General features: G+C 48.0%; 2 protein-coding genes and 2 non-coding genes across 7 annotated transcripts in view; 2 read left to right on the top strand and 2 right to left on the bottom strand.

Moving 5' to 3' along the window:
* The window catches only part of LOC135910656 (high-affinity choline transporter 1-like), a 48,044-nt gene extending 31,403 nt beyond the window's left edge, over positions 1–16,641 (bottom strand). Inside the window, exons 1-3 of one of the 4 annotated variants that reach the window (XM_065442681.2) lie at positions 16,149–16,639; positions 4,336–4,443; positions 1,227–1,382 (exon numbers count right to left, since the gene is read on the bottom strand). In XM_065442681.2, coding sequence (XP_065298753.1) covers positions 1,227–1,382; positions 4,336–4,443; positions 16,149–16,371 — 487 coding nt within the window. In that variant the 5' untranslated portion in view covers positions 16,372–16,639. Of the gene's footprint in view, positions 1–1,226; positions 1,383–4,335; positions 4,444–15,096; positions 15,379–16,148 lie in introns of those variants that run through there. The other 3 variants (XM_070534399.1, XM_065442682.2, XM_065442683.2) reach the window with 3 other exon arrangements.
* On the top strand, positions 2,637–2,708 carry TRNAE-UUC (transfer RNA glutamic acid (anticodon UUC)). Its single transcript has one exon. It is a non-coding gene; the product is annotated as a tRNA-Glu (tRNA).
* Positions 2,717–2,788, top strand: TRNAQ-UUG (transfer RNA glutamine (anticodon UUG)). Its single transcript has one exon. It is a non-coding gene; the product is annotated as a tRNA-Gln (tRNA).
* Positions 16,642–17,341: 700 nt separating the features above from the next.
* On the bottom strand, positions 17,342–19,068 carry LOC135910620 (uncharacterized). The gene is made up of 2 exons (XM_065442626.2): positions 18,732–19,068; positions 17,342–17,690 (listed from the first exon to the last, which is right to left on the bottom strand). Exons 1-2 carry the CDS (start codon positions 18,940–18,942, stop codon positions 17,482–17,484), a joined length of 420 nt encoding a protein of 139 aa, XP_065298698.1. The 5' UTR covers positions 18,943–19,068; the 3' UTR covers positions 17,342–17,481.
* Between the last annotated feature and the right edge of the window lie 6,706 nt (positions 19,069–25,774).

Raw genomic sequence — 25,774 nt, 5'->3', positions numbered from 1 at the left:
AAAACAAAAACCTACATTTCTGACCGGAAACAAATCGTAACCAGAACGTTATCTATTATTTTGTTTCACAGCGAAATAGGAATATTTTTGATCGGTTTTCGGTTCAAGGGGAAAATCGGCAATCCGAAACAACCGACGTCAGGAAACGTCCGATTTGGCGCGTATCTCAGGGGTCCGCATAAGCGCGTATCTCGGGCAGGGACATTGCGAGTGGTAGCCGGGCGAGCACTCCACTAATCTTAGCCTGCCACTCGGTGCATTAGGAGATCGGCATCGTAGCAAAACCCAAGGGTTGTGCGCCGAAGAGCCTATAGTTTCGTTTTCTACGGGTGCAACGATTTATTACCGAAGCTTTATCGTTCGCCTAGGTTCGTTTTATCGGAACAATGGTCTCGCATTTCGGCAAGTACACTCGTTGACCTGCTGGTTCTGCGATCATGCTCGGTACCTTGAGTCAAGGCACTGTGCATGATCTCAGAAGTAATTATTCACTTACAGCGAAAAATAAATACTGAGTGTTTATCGGTATTTTGCTTCGAAGATTTTTCGCAAGCGAACTAAAACCGTTATGAACCATTACAGATCATTCTTTTTTTTTTCGTTCCAGAGCAGGACCGGAGTGGAACATTTTTCAGTGGAACGAATTTAAACAATAACGAAAAACATTTCGTTCCGTTATGCAAAATAGAAGTGAGGCATGCAGAGAGGACACAAAAGTAGAGAAGTGGACAAGTGGACAGTGTTGTCCACTTCTCTACTCTTGTGTCCTGTCTGCACGCCTCACTCCTATTTTGCATAATGAATCCTTACCAACTAGCTCAGCTTTCTGTCGTTCTAAATTTCGTTCCGACACCCTGTCCCAGACGACGCTCGCTACTCTGGCGCCATCTCGTAGCCGTCGTCGCCACGCACTACGCTTTTCTTCTCACGGTCTCGCCATACCCTCCTCCTCCACTTTCCTTCTCACGTCTTTCATCCACCGCTGCGCTGCGCGTTCGCTTTCGTCTTTCGCTGTGCTCGCTCGCTCGGTTACGCCACCGCCTCCGACGCCGACGCTCGCCGTAAGAACGGGTCGCATAGGAGCTACGCTCTAAAACCGCACGTCGCCATCGTCACGCGTGTTTCGTGAACGCGCATACGGAGAAGCTACAACTGTCGAGCTAGCCCAACAATGTTCAACATCAGTGCGTGCAGAGTCCACACCCTCGATCAACGTCCCCGCTCACCCAGCGCGGACAACATGGCGGCCGTCCACAATACCTCGCCGCACACGGCCGGCAGGCACAGCAGCAGCCCCATCCAGCGGCCGTACAGCTCCTGGAACGGGTCTAGCATCGTCACCGCGTTCGTCGTCCTCATCTTTTGCGCGAAGAAGAAGCCGCCTGCGATCACAAGGCGCGCATGCGCGGCCGGTGGCATAAACGAAAACTCGGCATCCATCTTGCAATTTACACGAAGGTCACAATTCTTTTTTTTTACGTATACCCGTACGTGTTCGTGATGAAAAAAAAAGAAACAAAGAACATTCGAAATTGAAGATTTCGTCCTGGTATTGCAGTAGAACTCCGCACTACCGCTTTTCCGGGACGGTGACTCGGCCAACTGAGATAATTAGGTGTTTAGCATGAATTCTTCTTAGGCAAGTTAGCTTATACTCGGTGAAGCCATTGTATAGAGCAGTTAGAACAAACAAAAAGAACAGAGGACCTGACACCACGGCCGCTAAACGTATCGCTCTTTTTGTTTGCTTTAATTGCGCTATAATGCATGACTTCACCACTTGGGTGTTTAGCAGAGGTGGTGGGGCGAGGACGGACTACTAAAAAACTCGAGGCCCTGGAACGCGCACTGATTAACCAATTACGTATTTGGTTGCTTATACACACTTTCTCACTATATCTATCCACCGTATATTGCTCTTACACTCGCTTACAGTACTTCGCCCCCTCATTTTTTCCTCAACCGATTATAACAACTTCATACACTATAGTGCGCCATACTTCTGATATTCGGGAAGTACGATATATCCCTGGCCGATTGAATTCAACGACAAGGTAGGTGAATGAGAGAGCAGGGCGCGAGTAAGAGCATCAAGAAATGTCAAGGTTTCTGGGCTAATGCTTCACGCACAGAAAAAAAAAGAAAAAGAAAACATGCTGCTTTGTCTGTCCGCTATTCTTTGACTTTCCTTTCCATTGTCTCATTTCTCTTTCGCTCTTATATGTTAAGAGAATTTCTTTTTCAGACATTTAGTTTTCTCTTCTTTTTTTTTCCCTCCCCTTTCTTTTCTTTTTTTTTTAGGCTTGAGTACTAGGCCTTCCAACACATACAATGAACGAATTCCCTACTTTTCTTGCGTTATTTCGTGTTCTTTTTCTCTTTGGGTGTCGACGAGAAATGTCACCAGACGGCACGCGATCTAGACGCGAAACCTTCGCAAAGCCAGCAGCACGCCGCGATGACGTCTACGCTTCGCTCCCGACTGACGCAGTCCCAGCAGCTGGAAAAGACATGTCGAGTGCGTGCCTCGGCTGGCATGACGTACATACGTCGTGTGTGTGTGTGCGTGTATATGTATATATATGCGTCCGTAAATCTGCCGAAAGCGTGCGCCGTATGCCTTCTCCGCTCGTAGTTCCGGCGTGGTCTAGTGGCTAGGATATCTGGCTTTCACCCAGAAGGCCCGGGTTCGATTCCCGGCGTCGGAAGAGGTTGCGGTCTCATGGTGTAATGGTCAGCACTCTGGACTTTGAATCCAGCGATCCGAGTTCGAGTCTCGGTGAGACCTGCGCGTTCCCTTTTTTTTTTTTTTTTTTGCTGTTGCGTTTACGCGAGCTGTAACTGCGCGGCGTGACCGAAGCATGTGTTTTCAATATTCACGTCTCATTGTGATCCTTTTTTTTCTATGACCTCCTCTCGATCCACCTCAGATTCGTTCGTTGTGTTGTGACCCCCCCTCTCTCTCTCTCTCTCTCTCTCTCTCTCTCTCTCTCTCTCTCTCTCTCTCTCTCTCTCTCTCTCTCTCTCTCTCTCTCTCTTTTTTTTTTAATTAATGATGGCATTGATGCAATTGTGGATGCTATTCTGCACACGGTCGAATTTCGCCACACTGTTGAATTCCGCCATGTTTGCGTTCTGAGCCGATCAGAGGGCGTAGCCGTCCTGTCAACCAATCGGAGCTAAGCGAGATGGTGAATTTGACAATGTGGTGGAATTTCGAGTCCAAAATCGCATCCCCGTGGCCTGGTAATAAGATTCGTCTATCTGGGCTTTGGTAAAAAAGAAATGCACTGCACTTACGAGGAAGCTTTAGCTCGGGCACAACTCCGATGTCTCCTATTCAAATACGTATAAAACGCAGAAACGCTCTTTCTGAGATAGCATTTAGGGCGATATTGAATTTGTTGCAATTGAGAGAGAAAGCTAAATTCTAGTGACTGTCGGAAGCGGAATTTCGATTTAGGGCCTGAGTTCTTCTTCTTTTTTTACGGAATTTTCAAATATTGGTAAGATAAAAAAACATAGAAGCGCTAAGTTAACCAATTCGTACCTCTGCACCTAGAACAGAAATCGCAGACCTGTCAAATCCATCCATTAGAACATTCAAAGAGGACAAATCTTACATGTCAAGTCATATCTTACGCGAGTTTGTTACATTATTTACAAGAGTATTGCAAAAATCCTGCTCACAATTTAGTGATCTATTTGAAAGCCATGTATAACATACCGATTTTGTCCGCCTTGGATGTACTATTAGGTGCAATTTACAGAATTGTGATATCATTTTTCACTGCTGAATTAGAGTTGCAAACTTGATAGTTTCGTTTTCTGAAGACTCACGATTCTATTCAACTTTTATTTTAAGAAATTCACTACATAAATAAAAAATTCGCTACTAACATTCACTACATTTTGACTTGTTCCTTTATATGCAACAAATCTCATCACATTTGGTGCAGTGGTCGCCGAGAAAAACGATTTCTCCTTTCCCATGCATTTAGATAAGAGGCTCCGAGATAAAGCTTCCTCTTAATTTTCAGCTCATAAATACCAGCGTATAAGTAAGTGTCGGCGCTATTCATAAGCGGGTCGCTAGATCTGGATGAGCGAAAAATAATACGTTGATCTGAGGGGCTTGATTTTCTGCAAGATGACATTCGGGCGTGCAAGGCACCCCGCTGCGTATTTTTTTTTTTTTTAAGTCCGAGGTAAAAAAAAAAAAAACGTGCAAAGCCGTAGTGTTGCTCTTTGATGGCCGCACACGTGACAGTCTTGCGTGATCAGGCGTATCGAATACAAGTTTCAGAAGCCTAAAATGCCGTGGTCTTCACTCACCGAGTATGAGGCTGATAGCGTAACCGATCGGAGCGTGGCAGTAGAGGATGCCGTGTGAGTAGACAGCCTCGGCAGTGCCGTTCAGGTAGCCGCCTCCGACCCATATGGCTGTTGGCGAAACCGGCGCCACACATTTAACCCTTTCGTAAACAGGACTCGTATTCATAAACGTAAGAAGAAAAGTTCTTACGCTAGCACTCTTCGCAAGAGTATGGGCGAGGGGGGCTATTCTGTAAGTGTCCACCTAGTGGACTGTCCATTTCGGTGACCGCTGATTGGCTGCAGCTGTGCGAGCGAGAAGGTAACTGGCTGGAGACGCCTGTCTCCTCTCTCGTACCTCCAGCCAGTCAGCGGCCGTTGAAATGGACAGTCCACTGTACACTGTAGCGCATCTTAAGGATGGATACCGTAATTGGTGCTATGGTGTTAGGATTTATGATAAGTACTCGTGACCTCACTAAAGCTTGGCTTCGATTTCGCATTTTCAACACGCGCCCTAAAAGGGAATAATCAGTTTAAAGTTAGAATATATAGTATTAGTTAGCTACCTGGACATTGTTAGTCGCCGTGCAAGTATATTGCCCACTTCTTCAGGTAATCCACCTGAACGGGCCGAATTGCACCGTATGCTCCACGGTTATTTTTATTCATTTACCTGTACGAATAAAAAAAATATATGCAGATTCGACGCACGAGTTGGAATCTACGCCAAGCGAAGTTTTAGTGAAGCGGCAAATTAAACGCTATAAAACCAATCGCGATGCGCACGATAGTCCGTATTGTCATCCTACATACAACGCGTAATCTCACGCAATGTCTATGTTGGTGCCCCGCACAGGTGACTATACTTCAATGCGGCGCGTCATTTGTGCTTGTACAATTCAGCGTTCACAAACTGTGCCGAAATGCAAAGAGCCGTTCGTGCAAATGTATACATTGTATAAGACGTCGACGCAGTAATATGTCGCGGGGACGGGAGCGATGATTGATGCTTGTCGAGGGATAATGACGAAGAGGGGCTGTTAAGAATGGCCAGCTGCAGTGCGAGATTGCCACCCACTTACGACTATGACGGCAACATCCCGGCGCTGTTAAGAATGGCCAGCTGCAGTGCAAGATTGCCACCCACTTACGACTATGACGGTAACATCCCGGCACTGTTAAGAATGGCCAGCTGCAGTGCAAGATTGCCATCCACTTACGACTATGATGGCAACATTCCGGGAGCGTCGCCGCCAACTTCTAGCCACAGCGTGACTAAATCGACTTTGTGGCGGAATGAGTTCGGCGGGCCAACTATTGTTCCCAAACTCCACAACGCGCTACCCGGAACGGCTCCGAGTTCTACGGGGCCCCTCTGACGTCGGCTCCGGACATTCGAACGTGTGTGCATTTGTGTGCGTAGACGGTCCTGCGGGGAGGCGGCTAGTTTGCGATGACTAAACGAACGTTCGCATCACCTTGTTCGCGGGAGGACCGAGTGTTTAAAAACCGCTGTTGGGCGGCTGCTCAGGACACTCTCTCAAGCAGTCATGTTAGACTGATGTACTTTCTCAGTCATGTTAGACTGATATAAATATTGTAAATAAACCCATATTCCTCGTTCTCGATGAGAAGCAGTCCTTCCCTTCATCAACCTCCTCAGCGTGGATAAGTTGGACGACGGCATGGGCCAGCTACTTCTAATTCATGCCCAACTCCAATCTTGACAACGGATCACGAGCGATGGGATTGCGCCCCCAATCCTGACAGGGCGTACGCAGAGAGAAGTACGATGCGAAAGACAGGGGGTAAGCTTGACTATTATTCACGCGTTTTATTCCTGCGCCTTGAGCCTCATGTAAACTGGAGCGTGCGTGACGTGTTCTCGTGCGCGCACGTGACGGGTGTAGTATAGTGTCGCCCCCTGTCAGATCTATGTGTCATCGCACATGTATGTTTTGTAGCTGTTTAGCTAGATGGCGCACCCCCCTTCTGTCATGTGACGAACATTGGACCAATCGGGAGGTGTCATCTGGCGTGTGAAGCCTTTTTAAGAATAAACGGCCGTGGCTCGGCCGAGTCTTCGTTCCGGTTTTCAACGGGAGCAGTTCGCTCCGCGTCTCCTTCACTGCGCCGGCGTTAGCCGCGCGTTCGCTGGTCGGGGGCCCCCCGCTTGCCTGCCGCTGCCGACACAACATCTTTTGGCGACGAGGATGGGATTCCCGCAGTGGTTCCGACCGAAGCCCCGGGAAACCAACGAGCTTCGTAAGTGAAGTGTCCCTTCCGTGTCTGCACGGCCGGCAAACGCCGCCGACGCACTTGGCGTCGCGAGGCTTCCGAGCCTAGGCCTACTCGCCCCCTTGTTCTTCCGTGCCCCATTTCTGCTGCGAGCTCCGGCTTGTTTTCTGCGCTGTCTCCTACACGCTACCGGGCATGGCGTCTTTTACGGCGAACCTTCCCGTTTTTCTGGAATTGCCCGGGCCACCGTTAATCCCTTCGTATCGCTGGAAAAAAATTTTTCAGGCCCACCTCGAAGCGGCCGGCGGTGGCGACTGGACGGACGCGCGACGAGCGTCCGCGCTCGTCAGCGCTCTCGGGCGTGAGGGACAACGGAAGTACTTTGCAGCCGAGGAGCAGGAAGCAGCAAGGAAGTTAACCAGCGCAGCGTCAGCTTCAAGCGAAGCAGCAAGGCAGTCGACCGGCGCAGCGTCAACGTCAAGTGATGCGGTCCCGCCAGCGTCAGAGTTTCCGAGACTCTTGCAGCGGCTTGACCGGCTGTTCGCCGCGTCAACAAATGTCCTGACGGAACGGCACGAATTCACCAGCCGAAAGCAGTTCGAGGGAGAAGGATTCCTGGAATTCGTGACCGCATTGAAGGAGAAGGCGGTGCAGTGCAACTTCGGCACAAGCTATGACGAGCGCGTCCGAGACCAAATCATACATTGGGTAGCGAACGTCAGCCTTCGCGAAAAGTTGCTGGCTCATGGCGAAGCCCTGTCTCTGGACAAGGCAGAAGAAATTGGACGCTCGTTAGAAGCCTTGCATCGAGCGAACCGCGCGTTCGGCTCCGAAAATGTGCGAAGAACCGAGGCATCGCAACTTGGCGTTCCGTCGACGAGCCAAGATGGCCGACTTCTTCCGGGGAGCCGCCAAGATGGCCGACGTAGTCCGGGAGGCCATGAAGATGTCCGACTTCTTCCGAGAAGCCGCCAAGATGTCCGACTTCTTCCGAGAAGCCGCCAACATGTCCGACTTCTTCCGAGAAGCCGCCAGGAGGGCCGACATTTCGCACATGGCTCCTCCGGGAACCGTGGTGCATGCGATCGGTGTGGCAGCACGAAACATATTGCAACGGACAGGAATTGTCCAGCAAGGAACCGGCGGTGCAACGCCTGCCACACGTTGGGCCATTTTGCATCCGTATGCCGAAAAACCCGTATTGTTCAACACGTCTCTTCCGCAGAGACGCTGTCTTCAACTTCCGCAGGGCAGCCGTCCGCGTCTGTCTTGACGGTGAGCACTTTGGAAGCTAAAAGGGATTTACAAGTTCCGGTCGTAGTTAACGGCGTCTCCATGCGACTGCCGGTGGATACGGGAGCGTCTGTCTCATTGATGACGGCCGAAGATTTTGGAAAGCACTTTGGTCGACAGCCCAGACTGTCACAAACAACAGTGGACTTGAAAAATTTTTCCAAGCAACGCATCGACATTCAAGGCCTGTTTCAAGCCACTGTCCAGTTTTTCCAAAGGTCATGCTCCGTCACGTTCCACGTAACGACTACAGGAACATCACTGCTGGGTTTAGACGCCATCCAACGCTTGGGCATACAGATCGACGGTACGTCGCTGACATGTCGTCTACCATCACTTCCTTCAGTACAGAGCCCCACAGGTGTGCCTCCGGGTTTTGATCACCTTTCCAGCGACGAGTTGGGTCTCGTCAACAACTTTGTGCACCGCATTCATCGGCAGCAAGATGCGAAACCAGTATCTTCAAAGTTGCGCCGACTACCCCTGGCTCTCCGTGACCAGGTCACAAATGAATTGCGACGTCTCGAGGACTGCGACGTGATCGAGCGCGTCGACGCTTCTGAGTGGGTGTCTCCACTCGTGGTGGTGCGCAAGAAGGATGGAACCATGCGGCTCTGTGTAGATTCACGGAAACAGGACAGTCTTGTGTCTCACGTTAAAGAAAGGGTCTTGCAGAAACAGTGGCAGACTAAACAGTACCTTGACAAACGTAGAGGTGCTCAGGCAACTCGTGTCAAGGTGGGAGACACCGTCAGAATTAGATTTAACAGGAAATGAATTTTTAAGTACAGTAAACCTCGTAAAGTCAAGGCCCAGATAGGACCATCTACTTTCCTACTCAGTGATGGGAAGACGTGGCATGTGTCTAAGTTAACCCTAGTGATGAAGGATCCAACAGGTAGTACATTGTGTACAAGTGATAGAGACTTTTTGTACTCGTATTCAAACCTCGATAGTCATTCCGATGACTCGTCTGTAGTGACATCGTCTTCTCATAAGCATCAGTTAAGTAGCTTGTCTGACTGTATCACTTCCAAGTCTACGCAGTCAGCAGTCGTCTCTGATTCCGTAGGAGAATCGGTAGCCTCCCAGGACTTGTTGGGACGTCGAGAGGAGCTTCCTGGGCAACCCTCTCCAGCTTTGAGTGACAACCACATTCAGTTTTCCAACCAGGGGGAGGGAAATTGTGGGACGACTGGGTCTTTAAAGTCGACCGAAACGCGTCGCAACCCCCAAAGTTCTGAGGTACGCACGCGTCCTCATCGTGTCAAAAAACGGCCTCCGTGGCTTGACGATTATGTTTCTTGAAAGTAGAGCGTTTTGCCGTCTTCGAAATGCCACGGCTAGGGGCCTTGTTGTGACATTTAGGAGGCAGTTCATATTTTTCGTTCACACAGGTAAAATGTGTTCCTTGTTGCGGTGCAGTGAGTTTTGTGCCGTGTTCCTTGTTGAACTTTGTTTGAGTGACTGCCTGTATTTTGGTGCCCAAGACTGGTGCGCGTGTACGTGAACTTGGGCGGGGACGGATTGAATTTGTTGTGGACTTAAGTGCGCGTCTTATGTGCGCGTTTCACTATGTTTACTTTGTTTCCAGGGGGGGATGATGTAGTATAGTGTCGCCCCCTGTCAGATCTATGTGTCATCGCACATGTATGTTTTGTAGTTGTTTAGCTAGATGGCGCACCCCCCTTCTGTTATGTGACGAACATTGGACCAATCGGGAGGTGTCATCTGGCGTGTGAAGCCTTTTTAAGAATAAACGGCCGTGGCTCGGCCGAGTCAGGCCCCGTACACTCTCAAGTTCAACTAATGGCCACAGAGGGCGAAAAAATCGACCGCGCGCCGCTGCTAACAAAGCCGACCTAGTAGCATCACCTCGGGATTCGTTCGTTAGTTCCAACATTTCCCGGTAGAGGCGTCGTAATAAGCGCAATTTTATCTTACAAACTTTCTCTTACAATTACCGAAGCATTTTCTTTTACATAAAAACAGGGCAAAATTATCATTGCTAATTAGATATTGTACTCTTTGTTAGTAAGTTTATTGTTTCTTCGCCATTATGAACGCAAATAGCGTTCAGCATCATCGATCTTTCACGTGACCTCTGGCCTGGATATAAAATTTTTACCGGTATTTCCGAGTGCACGGCGGCACGGATTCATTCGTTCGTACACTCAAGACTGGTTGCTTCTTTGTTTCTAAAACTAGTTTCTTGCGCTTCTATGTAACTTGGGGTGAAGTTACGTGTTTGCAAGCGGACATGTAAGCCCGGCAGTTGGGTTTCGGTCGTGAGCCATTCGGAACAGGTCTGCATCGAAACGGGAGCTGGATTTTGCTGCGGCTGACAACGGCAATAACGGTGAGTCGTTTAACACCGCTGCTTCAATCGTTATATAATATCTGTCTCATTACCTTCTAGGCGGGCACAAGTTAACGAACTAGATCCTGCATTACATATGGGCAGTGAGGATCTCAGTTGCTGTTTCCTAAATAAACCTTTACTTGCGAGGCTGTCGTTTGGTTTACACACACAACCAGGAAAGAAAGAGCGATATCGGAACGCGCGTCTCATTTTTCATGTTATTGTAGCCGTGGTTGTAGGTGACTGAGTAGCCTTATCAATATACAGATTAAACTTTTTTTCGAGTCGGCCGGCAACGTCTTTCGTCCACAAAACCGAATAATCCTTTGGTAAAATGAAGTGAAAGTACAGAATTTAATGTATTAAACATTTGCAAGCATGATACCCATATTTCGTACTTGTTGGTTCCAAATGTTCTTGCTGTTCAGATTGGTTTACCGTAGGGCATTTATTTTTGCAGTAGTGAAGCGGTGCATCACGTTCGTGGAGAAAAATAATGCATCAGTTCTAATAGCTTCATGACTTTCATGCATTTGCTTGAGTAACTAGCAGTGTGATCACTTCTAGAGCATAAATGAACCCACAAATGTTCTCATTTGTGATCTTAATAGTACTTGCGCTGTTGACATGCATTGTAGTTAGGCAGACATCAATTTTATGGGCAATAGCAATATTTATTTAACATGCTGCTTAAGCACCCTAGAATAGACAGTGTACATTTGCATGTGTTCTGTAGTCGCAAATCATTACAACATATATGTCACACCTTTTTGCATTTCATATTGCAAAACTTTGCTTTTTCAATTTCTGATTCAGTCAAAATTTCTGTTCCAGACATGCAGTAATGAGGACGGCACCAGTATAAAGCAACACACTCCACGCACTAAACAGAAGCTGCTGCCTGCTACGACAAGGTCATTGTGTGGACATTGGCTACTACTGCAAGGTAAACAACATATGGTTCAGAAATAAATATGTTTGATCTATGCTGTATTGGCTTGCCGTTTGCAGCAGATATGAATGTTTGTTCATATATATGGTTCAGTATAATTGGTTCGAACATATAAAACCCACATAAATTTGGCTAATCTGTGCTATATCTCACGTGTCACCGTTTTGCCCCAACAGAGTCTATGCCAAGCACATCTTGGTCATCACAGGAGCTCCTATCTGCACCAACAGGAAGGGGCTGGAGCCGAATTTGCAAGGCTTTTACACCAAGAACAAAGAAGCACATGCACAAGAATATGGATGAGATATCAAGTCTGCAAAGGACTGTGTTAAGACTGCAAAGAGCTTCAGCCACCATTCCACCAGCACGGACATTTGGCTGAGTCATCCAAGTAACTCAAAAAGGACTTTCTAGAAATTCTTCGTCTTCAGATGCACCTGCAACATCTGACCAAGCACGGACGACGCTGGCCAAAAGATTGAGTTTCATCAGTTTGTCCTTAATCAGCTTCCAAGCCATGTTAATTCCGTTTGTGCGAAGTGTAATTTTTCTTCTATAAATGCAAGCTTTCTCATTGCCCATTTTTGTTAGAGGTTATTCATCCTCATCCAAATATAAAGGTCAACCTTTATATTTGGATATTTCGCTGATACTTAATACCAGTCACTGTCTAGCAGCCTAACATATCTGTAGCAGTATCTTCTAGTGTATGTTGTCATGCGCAATTACTCTCCTGAAATAGCTGATGCAGCATCGGCATGCGTCTTGCATTAACCTATGCACATGTGCTATGCACCATTTTACTTTTCTTGGTGTTTTTAGCCTTCAATGCTTGCAGAGCAGAGTGGCTTCTCTCTTGAATGCAAGCTTTCTCATTTTCCATATTCCTAGTCTCGTTGATGATTGCTCCTCTTCCTTGATAGCCTGGGTCTTTGTGCAAGCTACAGTGAAGTGATTGATTGCAGAATCTGGTTTTGCTGCCACACTTGGTTGTGGTAACTGTGTTACAGATGTGGGGGCCTGGTCAGTTGCATTGGTAAGCAGTCCCTCGAGGTAAGCATTTGCTCCTGCAGTCCGCAAAGCGACATTGACTCCCAGTATACACACACCGTAACTGGTGCGCCCCGTTCGTTCTGGCCTGCTGCAGCCATGGGCAAATTGTGCTTGTGGCCTACCTCGGCCATGATTTGCTCAAAACGGAGACCAGCATATGTGCTTACATGGTTCGAAGTGTATGAAGTTGATAGCCGTATGGGTGGAAAGGCCCGCAAGAATGGCTGCCGAAGGTGATGCCCACAAAAGCGACTTGTCCACATTGCGACAAAGTGGGACACAAAGTGTGAGCCACACATAGCGGCCCCCGAAAGAAAATAAATGTGCAGGTTGGAAAGGAGTTAACGCTAAAATGCCGGGTAGTCCATGTCGCTGTGTTGGTTGCGGCAGCAGATGCCTGCGTCACCTGATTGCTTCGCAATGGAAGTTGCTCATCTTCAACGGCAACTGTTGGTTCAAACAGGTGCAAGGCTCTGTCCAATCTGTTTGTACCGCAGGTTGTCGCTCGTTACCAGACCACCACATGTGACAAAGGCAAGCATTATGCCTGTAAGATGGTTCGTAGCCAATGTATAATGTATTGTCAACCTCAAGCGGTGACTGATTGCCGTTTAATTTTGCTGTTATGTCACTTGGTTACGGTCGCAGTTTTATGTTTTTCAAATATTGCTGCCTGGTCGGTTGCACTGGGAAGCAGCCTCTCGAAGTAAGAATTTGATCCTGCAGTCTGCACAGCGACATAGACTCCCAATTTACGCACACCGTGATTCGTGCTCCCCGTTCACCCTTTCCTGCTGCAGCCATGGGCAAATTGTGCCTCTGGCCTTTCTCGGCCGCGATTAGGCATGAACGGAGACCAGCATAAGTGCTTACATGGTCGGACGTGTATGAAGTTGGGTGGAAAGGCCCGCAAAAGTGGCCGATGAAGGTGATGCCCACGAAAGCGACTTGTCCATATTGAGACAATGTGGGACACCAAGTGTGAGCCACACATTAGCGGCCTCCAAAAGAAAAGAAACATGCAGGCTGGAAAGGAGTCAATGCTAAAATGATGGGTAGTCCATGTCGCTGTGTAGGCTGCGGCAGCAGATGCCTGCGTCACCCGACTGCTTTGCACTGCAAGTTGCTCATCTTTAACAGCGACTGTCGCCGCAAACAGGTGGGACACTCTGTCCAATCTGTTTCTGCTGCTGGTTGTTGCTCGTTAGTAGACCACCACGTGCGACGAAGTCGGGCACTACGCCTGTAGGTAGGCAGCTCAATGTACCCTAAGAGACCCGTGTATGTGAATGCTCACTGTTGCCATATGGTTCGTCGCCAATGTATGATGTATTGTCTGAACCTCATGCGGTGACTGATTGCTGTTTAATTTTGCTGTTATGTCACTTGATTATGGTCGCAGTGTTATGTTTTTCGAATATTGCAGCCTGGTCGGTTGAACTGGGAAGCAGCCTCTCGAAGTAAGAATTTGATCCTGCAGTCTGCACAGCGACATAGACTCCCAATTTACGCACACCGTGATTCGTGCTCCCCATTCACCCTTTCCTGCTGCAGCCATGGGCAAATTGTGCCTCTGGCCTTTCTCGGCCGCGATTAGGCATGAACGGAGACCAGCATAAGTGCTTACATGGTCAGACCTGTATGAAGTTGGGTGGAAAGGCCCGCAAAAGTGGCTGATGAAGGTGATGCCCACGAAAGCGACTTGTCCATATTGAGACAATGTGGGACACCAAGTGTGAGCCACACATTAGCGGCCTCCAAAAGAAAGAAACATGCAGGCTGGAAAGGTGTCAATGCTAAAATGATGGGTAGTCCATGTCACTGTGTAGGCTGCGGCAGCAGATGCCTGCGTCACCCGACTGCTTTGCACTGCAAATTGCTCATCTTTAACAGCGACTGTCGCCGCAAACAGGTGGGACACTCTGTCCAATCTGTTTCTGCTGCTGGTTGTTGCTCGTTAGTAGACCACCACGTGCGACGAAGTCGGGCACTACGCCTGTAGGTAGGCAGCTCAATGTACCCTAAGAGACCCGTGTATGTGAATGCTCACTGTTGCCATATAGTTCGTCGCCAATGTATAACGTATTGTCTGAACCTCATGCGGTGACTGATTGCTGTTTAATTTTGCTGTTATGTCACTTGGTTATGGTCGCAGTGTTATGTTTTTAGAATATTGCGGCCTGGTCGGTTGCACTGGGAAGCAGTCTCTCGAAGTAAGCATTCGCTCCTGCAGCCTGCACAGCGACATAGACTCCAAATTTTCATGCACCGTGATTCGTGCTCCCCGTTCGCGCTTTCCTGCTGCAGCAATGGGCATATTGTGCCTCTGGCCTTTCTCGGCCGCGATTAGGCATGAACGGAGACCAGCATACGTGCTTACATAGTCCGATGCGTATGAAGTTGATAGCTACATGGGTGGAAAGGCCCGCAAAAGTAGCTGATGGAGGCGATGCCCACGAAAGCGACTTGTCCATAGCGAGACAATGTGAGACACCAAGTGTGAGCCACACATTAGCGGCCCCCGAAAGAAAAGAAACGTGCAGGTTGGAAAGGAGTGAACGGCTAAAATCTGGGGTAGCCCATGTCGCTGTGTAGGCTGCGGCAGCAGATGCCTGCGTCTCCCGATTGCTTCGCAATGCAATTTGGGCATTTTTAACGGCGACTGTCGCTGCAAATAAGTGGCACACTCTGTCCAATATGTTTCCGCTGCTGGTTCTTGCTCATTAACCTGACCACCACGTGCGACGACGACGGTGAGCCGTTTACGAGCTCGCGTCAATGATTCCAGCGTATCTCGACATGCAAATTTTATTTCTGCTATTGCACGAGGATGTACACTGCTTGTCTTCTGCCAATAAAGTCGCGCGTTCTGTTCACTCACTTGTGGCTTGTTTGTATGGGCGTCAGTAGAGGCTCTTGGCAATTAGAACGCACCAGCTAAGCGGCAGCGAAGGCATTGAGGCATGCCGTATAGCCTGCAGGGCAAGCACGGCACCTACCAGCGTACGCGACCGGCAAAAAACGGCCATATTGAATTTTGCGCTAAAAAAAAAAAGTTTGCACTTCCGCTTCCGGATTGAGCAACGTCATCTGGCGTCCCCGAAAGTTAGTTCCATGCGCTGCCGCTGCTTATTTTCGAACCACTGCCAAAGGTACAGTTTCCCTTCTCTAAAGTTGTTCTTTATTCTATGGCCGAGTCTTCGTTCCGGTTTTTAACGGGAGCAGTTCGCTCCGCGTCTCCTTCACTGCGCCGGCGTTAGCCGCGCGTTCGCTGGTCGGGGGCCCCCCGCTTGCCTGCCGCTGCCGACACAACAACGGGCTCGGATATTCGGCAGGGTATCATCAGCGGCCACGGTCATTTAAAATCCGGGAGGGTTCGGTAAGAAAGCGATTCACTTTAAAAAGCACAAGGTATCTACGTGCAAAAAAAAAGCTAATTTAGTAATGTGAAGGTGTAAAAGTTGCCAGATACATTCACCTTGCATGTAAGCGCTTCTACTTGTCTAATCAAATGTCACAACTCTTCTTCAGTCAAGTTAATGCTCGTTCTTTTAACGTTCTCACTCGTTGAGCAAGCTTGTCCATGGTTGCAGTGGCACAGCCAGGGGTTAGAACACCGGGCACGCCGCCCCCGCCCTCAAAATTTCTGCGTTAGCATGCTGCCTAGCACCCCCTTCCCGTCCCCGGTAAAGTGGGTGCAACCCCCTCAAACACCTCACCCATTTCTGGCTACGCTACTGCTCGCTCGATCTATATAACTATTTTCTATAGTTGACTAGCTACTAGGCACATAGACTATTGGTCCAAGTACATTGCACGCATTTCTTGAATTGCTTCAATAAACCTAATTTTGATTGATTGATTGATTGATTGGTTGATTGATTGAAGCTCTCAAGTCTGTCCCTGCTTTGTAGAAGGGCAGACGCGGCTCACCTGTCATGGAGGTGATGCCGAGTGTCAGCGACATGTTCCTGTCGGCCAGGAACAGCCGGTGCAGGAAGCGGGTCTGCTGCGGCCGCCTGCGGCGCAGGTCTGACGTTGAGGCCTGGCCATCCTCCTTGAAGATGTGCAGCTTGCGGCCCGACCACACGCCGACGCACATGATGGCGATTAAATAGAACAGCATGGCCAGCACCGCAGGGATTTGCACCGCCATGGTGCCCCCTTCTTCTTCATCTCACCAGCCGCGCGTGCTCGGCCTCGAACTTGCGCGAGACGCTTTGTTCACGTAGAGCTATCGCAGCGCCGCGCTCGCCGGCTGATCGGAGGTTCTGCCGCCATTAATTAACGCACCCCGCCAGACAGAAGATGGAAGGCAGCGGTGTCCATCTCCGACTCGTTTGGCCGTCTCGAGCTGGTCGACCGAGTGAGGAGGACAGCTAAGGTCGCTGGAATGCTGGACTGAGAGGACCCCCTGCCCACTGCAGGGCGGATGAACTTCCCGACGCTCACTTCGACCTCGTGCTGTTCTGGATAAATTTTCTCTCTCTCTCTCTCTCTCGTTATCCATCAGCGCCAACGATGATCGGTGCTTGGTATAATTTGTTGCTCCAAAAGAGAGACGCACGCTAAACTGGTTGCTTTATCCTAGCTGTGCATAGCCTTTGCATCAAGGATACGATTAGGAAAACCTACCTCATCCTCGTCTGAATGGCCGAATGTACTACCTGCGTTCTTGCGGTTGCGGGGCGGCTTATCAAACACGTGCACTCCAGGAAATAATGTGCACCCTTTTGAAACTTATCTTAACCCGCCATGGTTGCGTAGTGACTTTGGCGCTGTGCTGATAAGCACGAGGTCGGGGGATCATATATCCCGGCCGCGGCGGCTGCATTTCGACGAGGACGAAATGCAAAAAAAAAAAAAGACCGTCCATGTACGGTTCATTTGGTGCACGTTAAAGAACCCCAGGTGATCAAAATTATTCCGGAGTTCCCCACACGGCGTGCCTCATAGTCATATACTGGGGTTTTAGCACGTAAAAACCCAGAACTTAATTTAACTTATCTTGTCCCCAAACAATGACACAATCATCTATCATGCTAAGGACGGCATCGTGCACCGTCGCAACACCTTTTGGGTGCACCCTGGAAGCCTTACCGCACGTGAAATAAAGGACACTTAAATGGAAGCGGAACGCAACGTTTAATTAAAGTTATGTATCGGTATACTATTACTACGCCTGTATAGAGAGATGACAAATTAGTCACGTGGCTCATTTACGCTCGGTCGGCGATACGCGCCCGCGGCGGGCGTTTTATTATTCTCAGACGACGCGCGGGTGGTACGCCATGACGGCGTTCGCGAGGAACATGAGGCTGTTGAGGATGCCCAGCGCGCCGGCGATGGAGCCCTGGACGTAGACGCCCGTGCGCGTCTCGATGCACAGGTACGCGATGCTGGTCGGCACGTGGATGAAGGTGGCCAGGAAGTAGTTCATCCGGTACACCGTCGAGCCGGGAATCTCCAGGGCGCCTGCGCGCAGACAGACGTGTACGCGGCGCAGTTCACAGCCTGTTGGCGCTGACCGGGCAGCCGATCGAGATGGCCGCGTATATACTCGGGAAAGATGCCCAGGGAGCCCAAGCTCAAGCATGACATTGTATAAGGATATATGCCCGCTAATGGATAACGGACAACAAACGTGTAAGCACACGGTAGCCCCTTTTCGTGTGTGCGTGTTCCTAAACAGTGGATACAAATGGTGTGCAGAGAGAGGTTTCCTTAGATGCAATGGTGTTGCCGGTGCAAAGCCTGCTGATGCTACCGAGTCTAGTGAACATTTCTTTAGGACATCATTCGCGCCGCCAGTCGTGTTAACGACAGTGCCTGCGTGGCTCACGGTTTGCGGGGGGAAAGTTCACAAGAAAGAGAAGAAGCGGGAAAAATAAAAAGCTTATAACAATTTCGCACAAGGTCGTGAGTGCGAACACAAGCCTGTGGCTGCAGCATTCTGGATAGGAGCTGAAAGCAGAAGCCCGCGAATTGCCATTTCAGGCCACATACTGTAGAAGCCCAGGAAACCAAAATTGATCCGGAGCCTTGCACTGTGTGGCGTGCTTTATATAGCCTAATATGAAGAGCCCCAGGAGGTTTCCGACAGTATAGTATACTTGTACACACCCCGTTGAAATATATATATATAGTCGCGTCTGATCTATACCACCTATCCGAGGATGGTAGAGCGATCGCCCGCAAAGGCGTTGGTTCCGGATTCAATCACTGGACCAGGACGAATTTTTCTTCTACTATACGAAGCTTATTTCTGAGAAAGCCGTACGGTTCTCCTCTGTAGCTTCGTGCTACAGTCAGGAGAATGATAATTTTACCTTTCATTAACGCTAAACATGTCCTGCGAGATTGGACAGGTCCGCGCACGCTGTACATCTCGGAGGCTGTACACCAACCAAGTACAAGTGCCTTTCCCACTTAACCTTCGAGCGCGTTTCATGGACAGGTGAATAAGGTCTTGGTTTTAGGAGTTTTGCGGACGCCTACGAAGGGGGACCGACATACCGACCAGCACGCAGATGAGTATGAGTAGCGCGTTGAAGAAGAAGACGATGGACGCGATGAAGAGGATGAATGCGTCCAGGCGCATGCTCAGGTAGCAGTTGGCGTCCAGGCGGCCTTCGCTCAGCAAGAACACGATGCCGGCGCCAACGACCATCTGGAACAGCTTCAGGATCCCGCTGGCCGTCAGTACGTACTCGCAGTAGCAAGCCATGGTGGTCGCTTCACCAGAGACCAAGTGCGACGCTTTGAAGACGACCGAAAACACCGCCCCAACGCGACCACTCGCCGGCTAGGTTCTTCACAGCACGTGACAGCTGACTCGAGAAACCGTCGTTGCGTGGAGGCGCGGGCCGCGCGCGATCAAATTGACAGCTTCTTCTTTGTCTTCTGCGACACGACGCTCGGCACAGTGATGTCGAGGGAGCCAGGTGCAGCTCGTTACTTCAACTTATTTGAACATCCATCTATCTATCTATCCATCTATCTATCTATCTATCTATCTATCTATCTATCTATCTATCTATCTATCTATCTATCTATCTATCTATCTATCTATCTATCTATCTATCTATCGATCTGTCTGTCTGTCTGTCTGTCTGTCTGTCTGTCTGTCTGTCTGGCCGTGATGCCGTCGTCGTCACGCGCTGCCAGTCGTACCATCGTCATGATTTCAGAAACATCATCCCGTCGTCGTCACGCAACATTCGACGTCAACAGTTGTCGTTCCTTCTTCGTCAGTTTATCGTAATCAAGCTGTGCTCATTGTACAGTCGTCGTCATGCCGTCATGGTCATGGCTGACCCTGGCAATCGATGTCACAGCCCTGCACTGACACGGACAATGAAGACGACAGGACGTGCGCTCACGCCCTGTCGCTTTTCTCGTGTCAATTCAGCGCTATGACCTCAATTACTGCAACGAACCAACCAGCCCAAAAATATGTACTCGTAGCAAAGTGAGCTGACCGAGAGAGAGAGCTAAAGGATGTCGGCAGTTGGCATCGTTCAACTTCGTTGTTCCTCGTTTTGAGATTAATCGGCTGTGTGTATAGTATCGGACTTTTTCGTCGCTACGGTAGCCCCCTTTCGTGTGTGCGTGTGCCTAAACAGTGGGTACGAATGTCCGTAGTGCGCAGAGAGACGTTTCCTTAGGTGCAGTGGTGTTGCATGGTGCAAAGCCTGCTCATGCTACCGAGTCCAGTGAACATGGCCCTCGGCTATGCCGATACGAGTGGCGTCGCCTTAAATGTAACTGAGTTTTCTTTTTCTATTTATAGACATCCCATGTCTTTTGCGCGGAGTTTCAGACACTCTATGAATCGGCGGATGAAATGCAAGTGGCTAACGAGGAGAGGAGGTGTACAAAAATGGGCCTTGTCGCCTTGAAGAGTACACATATGGAGAGTGAAAAATAAGTCCTTTCAGTTTTATGGCATTATTCGCGGGGTCAGTCGTGTTAATGAAGCGATAAAGTTTATCTGGGGTTCCTTATTTTCAACCACTGTGTCTGAACCAAGCGTAACGTTTCTGCAATCCTTGGCATTTTCGTTTATTGTGCGTAAATGTTTTCACTAATATATATGATGGTGCAAATTAATAATTAATTTACAGGCCACATTACAAAGCTGTTGCTTCTAATTGTTCTATCACGTTAATATACTTGTGCTAGGATGGGCTAGTTATGCAGAACAACAATGAAACAAGTTCAGCTCACATGTCTAGATTAATGGAATTTTTCTTGTTAGCATCCAAGAACTACAGACCGCACAATTTTATTAGTACTCACTGCAGAAGCCAAATGCTTTTGCTCTGCTTGTGTTATTTAAAACTTGATAAGCTCCGCACTTACCTTGACGTCCAGCCGGGAGCATTTCTGCGATTTTGATGTGTAGTCTGTTCGCGCGACTTTTTTTCTTTCCTTTTTTCCCCTTAGGTGGGGTTTTACTTTCTTTTTGACGAAGATATATTTGCATCCTACTCAACGTCAGTGCTTGTCTGCACATTGGCCAGACACGAGAACAGCCTGCTTCTGCGACAATTTAAATATAACGTTGTTTGACATATTTATCATTTAAACGTCAGCCGTTGCCCGAACACAAACCGGCAAGGGTAAAGAGCGTTGCATAACTCGGTTGTAAACACCGGAGACACAATATCGCTTCTTTAACTTTACCGCGCGAATAAGAATGTCCTCGTGAGATATTCACTAGACTCGGTAGCGTGAGCAGGCTTTACACCAACAGCTCACTGCATAAAGTTAGCTTAGCCGCAGTACAGTCAGTTATGCGGTAAAGCATAACAAAAGTGGAAAGGGGCCACTACGAACAACACCACCAACAACATGCGACAGACTCAACCAAACCAGCCAAACTAGCAAATGCGATAGCGACCAGAACCGCTCACACTCAACGCGCTTGGCGCTCCAGCCAACCATGCGCGACATTAAACAAGGATCGAGTAAGAGTGCCTGAACTTTGTGGTAAAGCGGCTTCTCAAGAGGCGGATTGATGTCATGGTTGATAATGCAGGTATACGGAAGCGAATTTGCGAATGAATACTCCGAGTTCTGCGGTCTTCGTGTGAGATACAAAATGACGTCGACTGATGTATATGGGTACCGGCACCCAACATATGATAGCACTATATAGCTACGTGTAAAAGCGTCTTCTCGCTTTCGCGAAATTAACTCATAACTGACCTGACTCGATCGCGATCGAAAGTGCGAGCCGCATTGGATTCTCACCCTTAATTGTACTCAATTCTTTTCAGCCTCGATAAGCGTGACGCATTGGGCACCTTGATTATCGCAAGTTTTCGCTCACATCAATTGAGATTAACGTCCTCACTCTCCAGGTATCCTAGTCACTGCTTGCTTTCTTTCTTTGCTTTTTTTTAAATATTACGTCGCAATTTCACCTTCCACAGAATGTTCGTCCGCTGAGACGAACGATGCTCCGTGTGCACGACTATATGTTGTTGACGCGGTTTCAACATGACCGCTGTAATTCATCTGCATAGAATTTGCGTACCTAGTGTGTGGAGGAGCGCGCATAGAAAAGATGGAAGTTGAACGCCCGAAACCTGTACCGCCCCAAAGAGGACTCGACCTTTGCCGAGAGCGAGCATGCATGCGTAGAATATGTGCTAAAGTTGGGCGGAAACTCTTCTGGCCTGTCTCTTATCCGGTTACAATGCTTCTCAAACGCTTCCTTCCGAGCGTCCGACGCGATCGCTTTGCCGGCAGGTAAACCGTGCCTCCTCGCAATTTAGATGCCAGTTAGCCTCGCATTCACAAAGTCCTTGACACAAATTTGCTACGGGGCCTGCTGAGGGACCCTTTAAGATTACATAGTATTTGATTGAGTAAATTCATTCAGCATCTCTAATGTTCCTATAACTTGACAGCTACCTACCCAGTCCAAATGCCCCACTTGAATAGCTGGCTTCATACGTCCTGCAGAGCCTCTTGGGAAAATAATCATACCTACTGCCACATTACTAAAATGTCGCAGTACTTACAGGTACAGGTATACTTGCAGGCATACAACATTCAAATACAGAAGGCACTTGCCACGCAATAAGGATGTTACAGGGATGAAGTCTGCTATCTGCTCTTCCCGACTGCATCACTGAAATTGAGTAGATGCAAGTCAAATTTTTCCAGAACAAGCTCCTACCCACACTTGTTACCAAATTATGGAAGCGATTGCAGCAAAACATCACCTCTTATTGAAATGTGCTAGTACCACTGCTACTTTAGTTTGCGCAAGCACACTGCTTTCTCGATGCAATCTTTTGTGCCTCATGAAACTCGTGCAGCTGTACCAAGACTGCTAGACATTCGAACTGCTCTTCTTTAGATAGTTCATGAATATTCCTACCATGCTACTCTATGCCGACCGATGATCTGGTGTTGGGACCTAGATCTGCAGCATCCTGCAGGAAAGCTATTAGCATTTGACTAGATTTGTGCAACTACCTTCTGAATGCTGTATTTGCCTATCATTCTACAGTAATTTAGCAAGCAAATGTGACAATTGCATGACAGGCAGTTATTAAAGCCTCCCAGTGTGCCAAGTAAATCGAGATGACTTGAAAGGTCACAAGCACAACGGCTTCAATTATACAAATTCCTTACTTTTTAGAAATTCCGAATATGCCCACTGTTTCACGTTCTGGTCACTTAAAATTCTTTGATTAGAAGCGATTATTCTATATACCGCACAACTAATGGATAAAAGAAGCACGCACCATTACTATAAAGCAGACAGCAGATTGTTGTAGTCTGCACTCCTTTTTAGAAAGCATCACACATTCCCCATTACACTAGATTCAATGCATGTAGCTGGCACAATTTGAATGGAGCAATTCAGTTCAACCTTGCTTATGAAATACAGGTTTGCAAGTGCTGCCTTTATTTCTCTATGGCACCTGCTAACTTAAAGCTACTTCTATACGAAACACTAATACGTCCTAAGCTTGAATATGCCTCTTCTGTATGGGACCCTGGCTTGGATTACTTAATTGCAATAGAATCTATACAAAATCGTAGCACGCGTTTCAGTCTTACTATTCTCAGACATCAAGCGCAACATCTATGAAGGCTACTTTAAACCTCCCTCTCCTCTCATCCCGTAAGTTGGCACGCTTATCACTGCTGCACAGAACTTGCTATAATCAGGAATTAAAAAGAGAACGTTTGTCCAAACCTACATACGTATCTCGTACCGACCATCAGCATAAATTGAGCATTCTACACTGCCGCACGAACCTATTTTGTATTCATTTATTCCTAAAATTAATGGAATCTTCTGCCGGCCTCAATTGTTAACATAACCAATACATCTGCTTTTAGAACTACTACTGAAGAATACATTTGTTAATCTGCACTTTCTAATTTTCTTTTTATTATTATACCCTATCTGCACATGCTCTGTATTTCGTTTCACTCCCTTCTGTAACGCCTTTGGGCCTTGAAGGTACAATAAATAAACAAACAAGTCAATGCATTTTGTACTCCTGCCTCAATTACAACCTGCACGAGAGCAGCGCACTGTTGCGTGTGCCCCACTCATTTGCAGTGCTGAGCACATTGCAAGGCTTTGACAGCAGTGATCCTATCACATTCGCAAGCAGCACCTTTAAATTGCCTACCTTGGTTGTGTTAGGGATTGCTTTGCAAACCCAACTCATTCCCTCGATTCACAGGCGTAGAGCGAGGTAGTTCGAAGCAACACGTGTACACACAGGCTGAAAACTGCAGGAACCCAATACGTTGGGAAATGGCAGGAAAGGAAGCGTGCCACCGCCTGTCAAACAGTGGAATGTTTACAACAGACGGCAACACTCGACTATATCAAGCTGATCCAAATTGTAACAGATGGTCAAAATGCAAACTAGAAAATGTGCGATGTGCTGTCACGTTGAGCACAACTTCCAGAATATAAAACCAGCCTTTGCCTCACTTTACACATGTACAGCAGAAGCAGGGTGTCTAACAAGTTGACATTTCCAAATTCCCAGCTTTTCCTTGAATGCCTTTGCAAAATTTACTGAGACACTTTGTTTCACGTCAAGTCAGACTGACGCCACCTCACCCAATGCCGTCACTCCCTAGTAAGCATGTAAAAAAAAAAAAAAAAAGACAAGTTTGAATAGCAAAGCGTAGTGTTTATTCAAAAACAAACGAGGGGTCAGTAAAATCCACAGGAAATATCTTCAATAAAAAAAATGTAAAACACATTGCAATTCGAGTTAATCTTTCTCAAATACAAAGGAGATGCATACAGAAGCAACTGACAGCAACGTCATATGTACGAGGCCCGAAATATGTCAAGCGAGATTCTCAACAGCTGGCAAGTCAACCTGTGTCCGAACATACTCCAAGCCCCCACACAAGGCCTTAGTGCTGCGTTTCACTGCTTCAGTTTATTTTGGTTTGGATGAGGGACACCTGCAGCTCGGCGTCTGCCAACACTTTTTTGAGCTCAAGCTCCTTCAATGTGGCGACGCGCTTCCTTTCCTGCTCATTCTTTAATGCGTAGGTTCTTTCTGTTCTCGTCGTCCTTCCACCGTGCGTTCGCCCAAGGATCATTTGAAGACTCCTTTTAGTTGCACAGTCAACATCCCATTTTTTTTGCTCTAGGGGCAGTGAAAATGGCCAAAAAATGAATGCATGTGTGCACTTATTAGGCATATCAGTGCTTGTACTGCGACAAGAGATGGCGAGTGCACGCACATATAGTCAAGAAATACTGTGTCTTATGAAAATTGCACCTTCCCATGCTTGTTATGCTTCACGGTTCAAGTGATGTATTGCGGCGAAGCTGACTTTCCCGAACAGGCATTACGCAATGCGCCGTGCTTTCAGAGCTCCGAAGTCAATCGTGAGGACAGCAAAAGCGGAGTCGATGCTATTGCTCACAGTGGCGAATTCTTTCAAGGAAGAACACTGCACAGAATGGCAAGAAGCTTAATAGCAAACGTCGAAACAGCTAGGCCGTGTTATCGCGGTGTTGGCTGCGACTGCCAGCGAAACTGCCTGCGAGAGCGCCTGTTCGAGGCGACACGATAATCAAAATGGCGGCAGTGGCGACTTCGACTAATGCCATTTCAGAACCGCGGTCACGGCAAAAAGTCCGGAAAATCTGACTGCAAAGGGTTCTTGCACCCTAAATTTCATACGTTCTTATACATCGACTCTATGGGGCACATGGTGGTGCCGCGAAGCCATCCGAATTATCGGGCGTCCGGAAAGTGTCGTTGACTGTACACTAAACTGTAGCCGACAACGCAGCATTAAAGACGATCCGTTACTAACTCCTCTTCCGCCACCATTATCTAATTTTATTGAATGGGAACGAAAGTCATCGGAACTTTTGTTCCCGTTCAATAAAATTAGATAATTTTCCTTGATAGAAGCAAGATTCCGTATTTCCAGACTTAAATATCCCTGAGAATTACCAGTTTTCCGGGTTGGTACACACCCCAAGAAGACTGTCAGTAGCAACAAAGCTGGTTCCAAAGATATTGGTGGGAAACTTT

Source organism: Dermacentor albipictus, chromosome 2 (assembly GCF_038994185.2).
Source record: "Dermacentor albipictus isolate Rhodes 1998 colony chromosome 2, USDA_Dalb.pri_finalv2, whole genome shotgun sequence".
Lineage (NCBI taxonomy): Eukaryota > Metazoa > Arthropoda > Arachnida > Ixodida > Ixodidae > Dermacentor > Dermacentor albipictus.
Note: the sequence above shows the minus strand (reverse complement) of the source record. Positions and strands in the feature narration are given on the sequence as shown.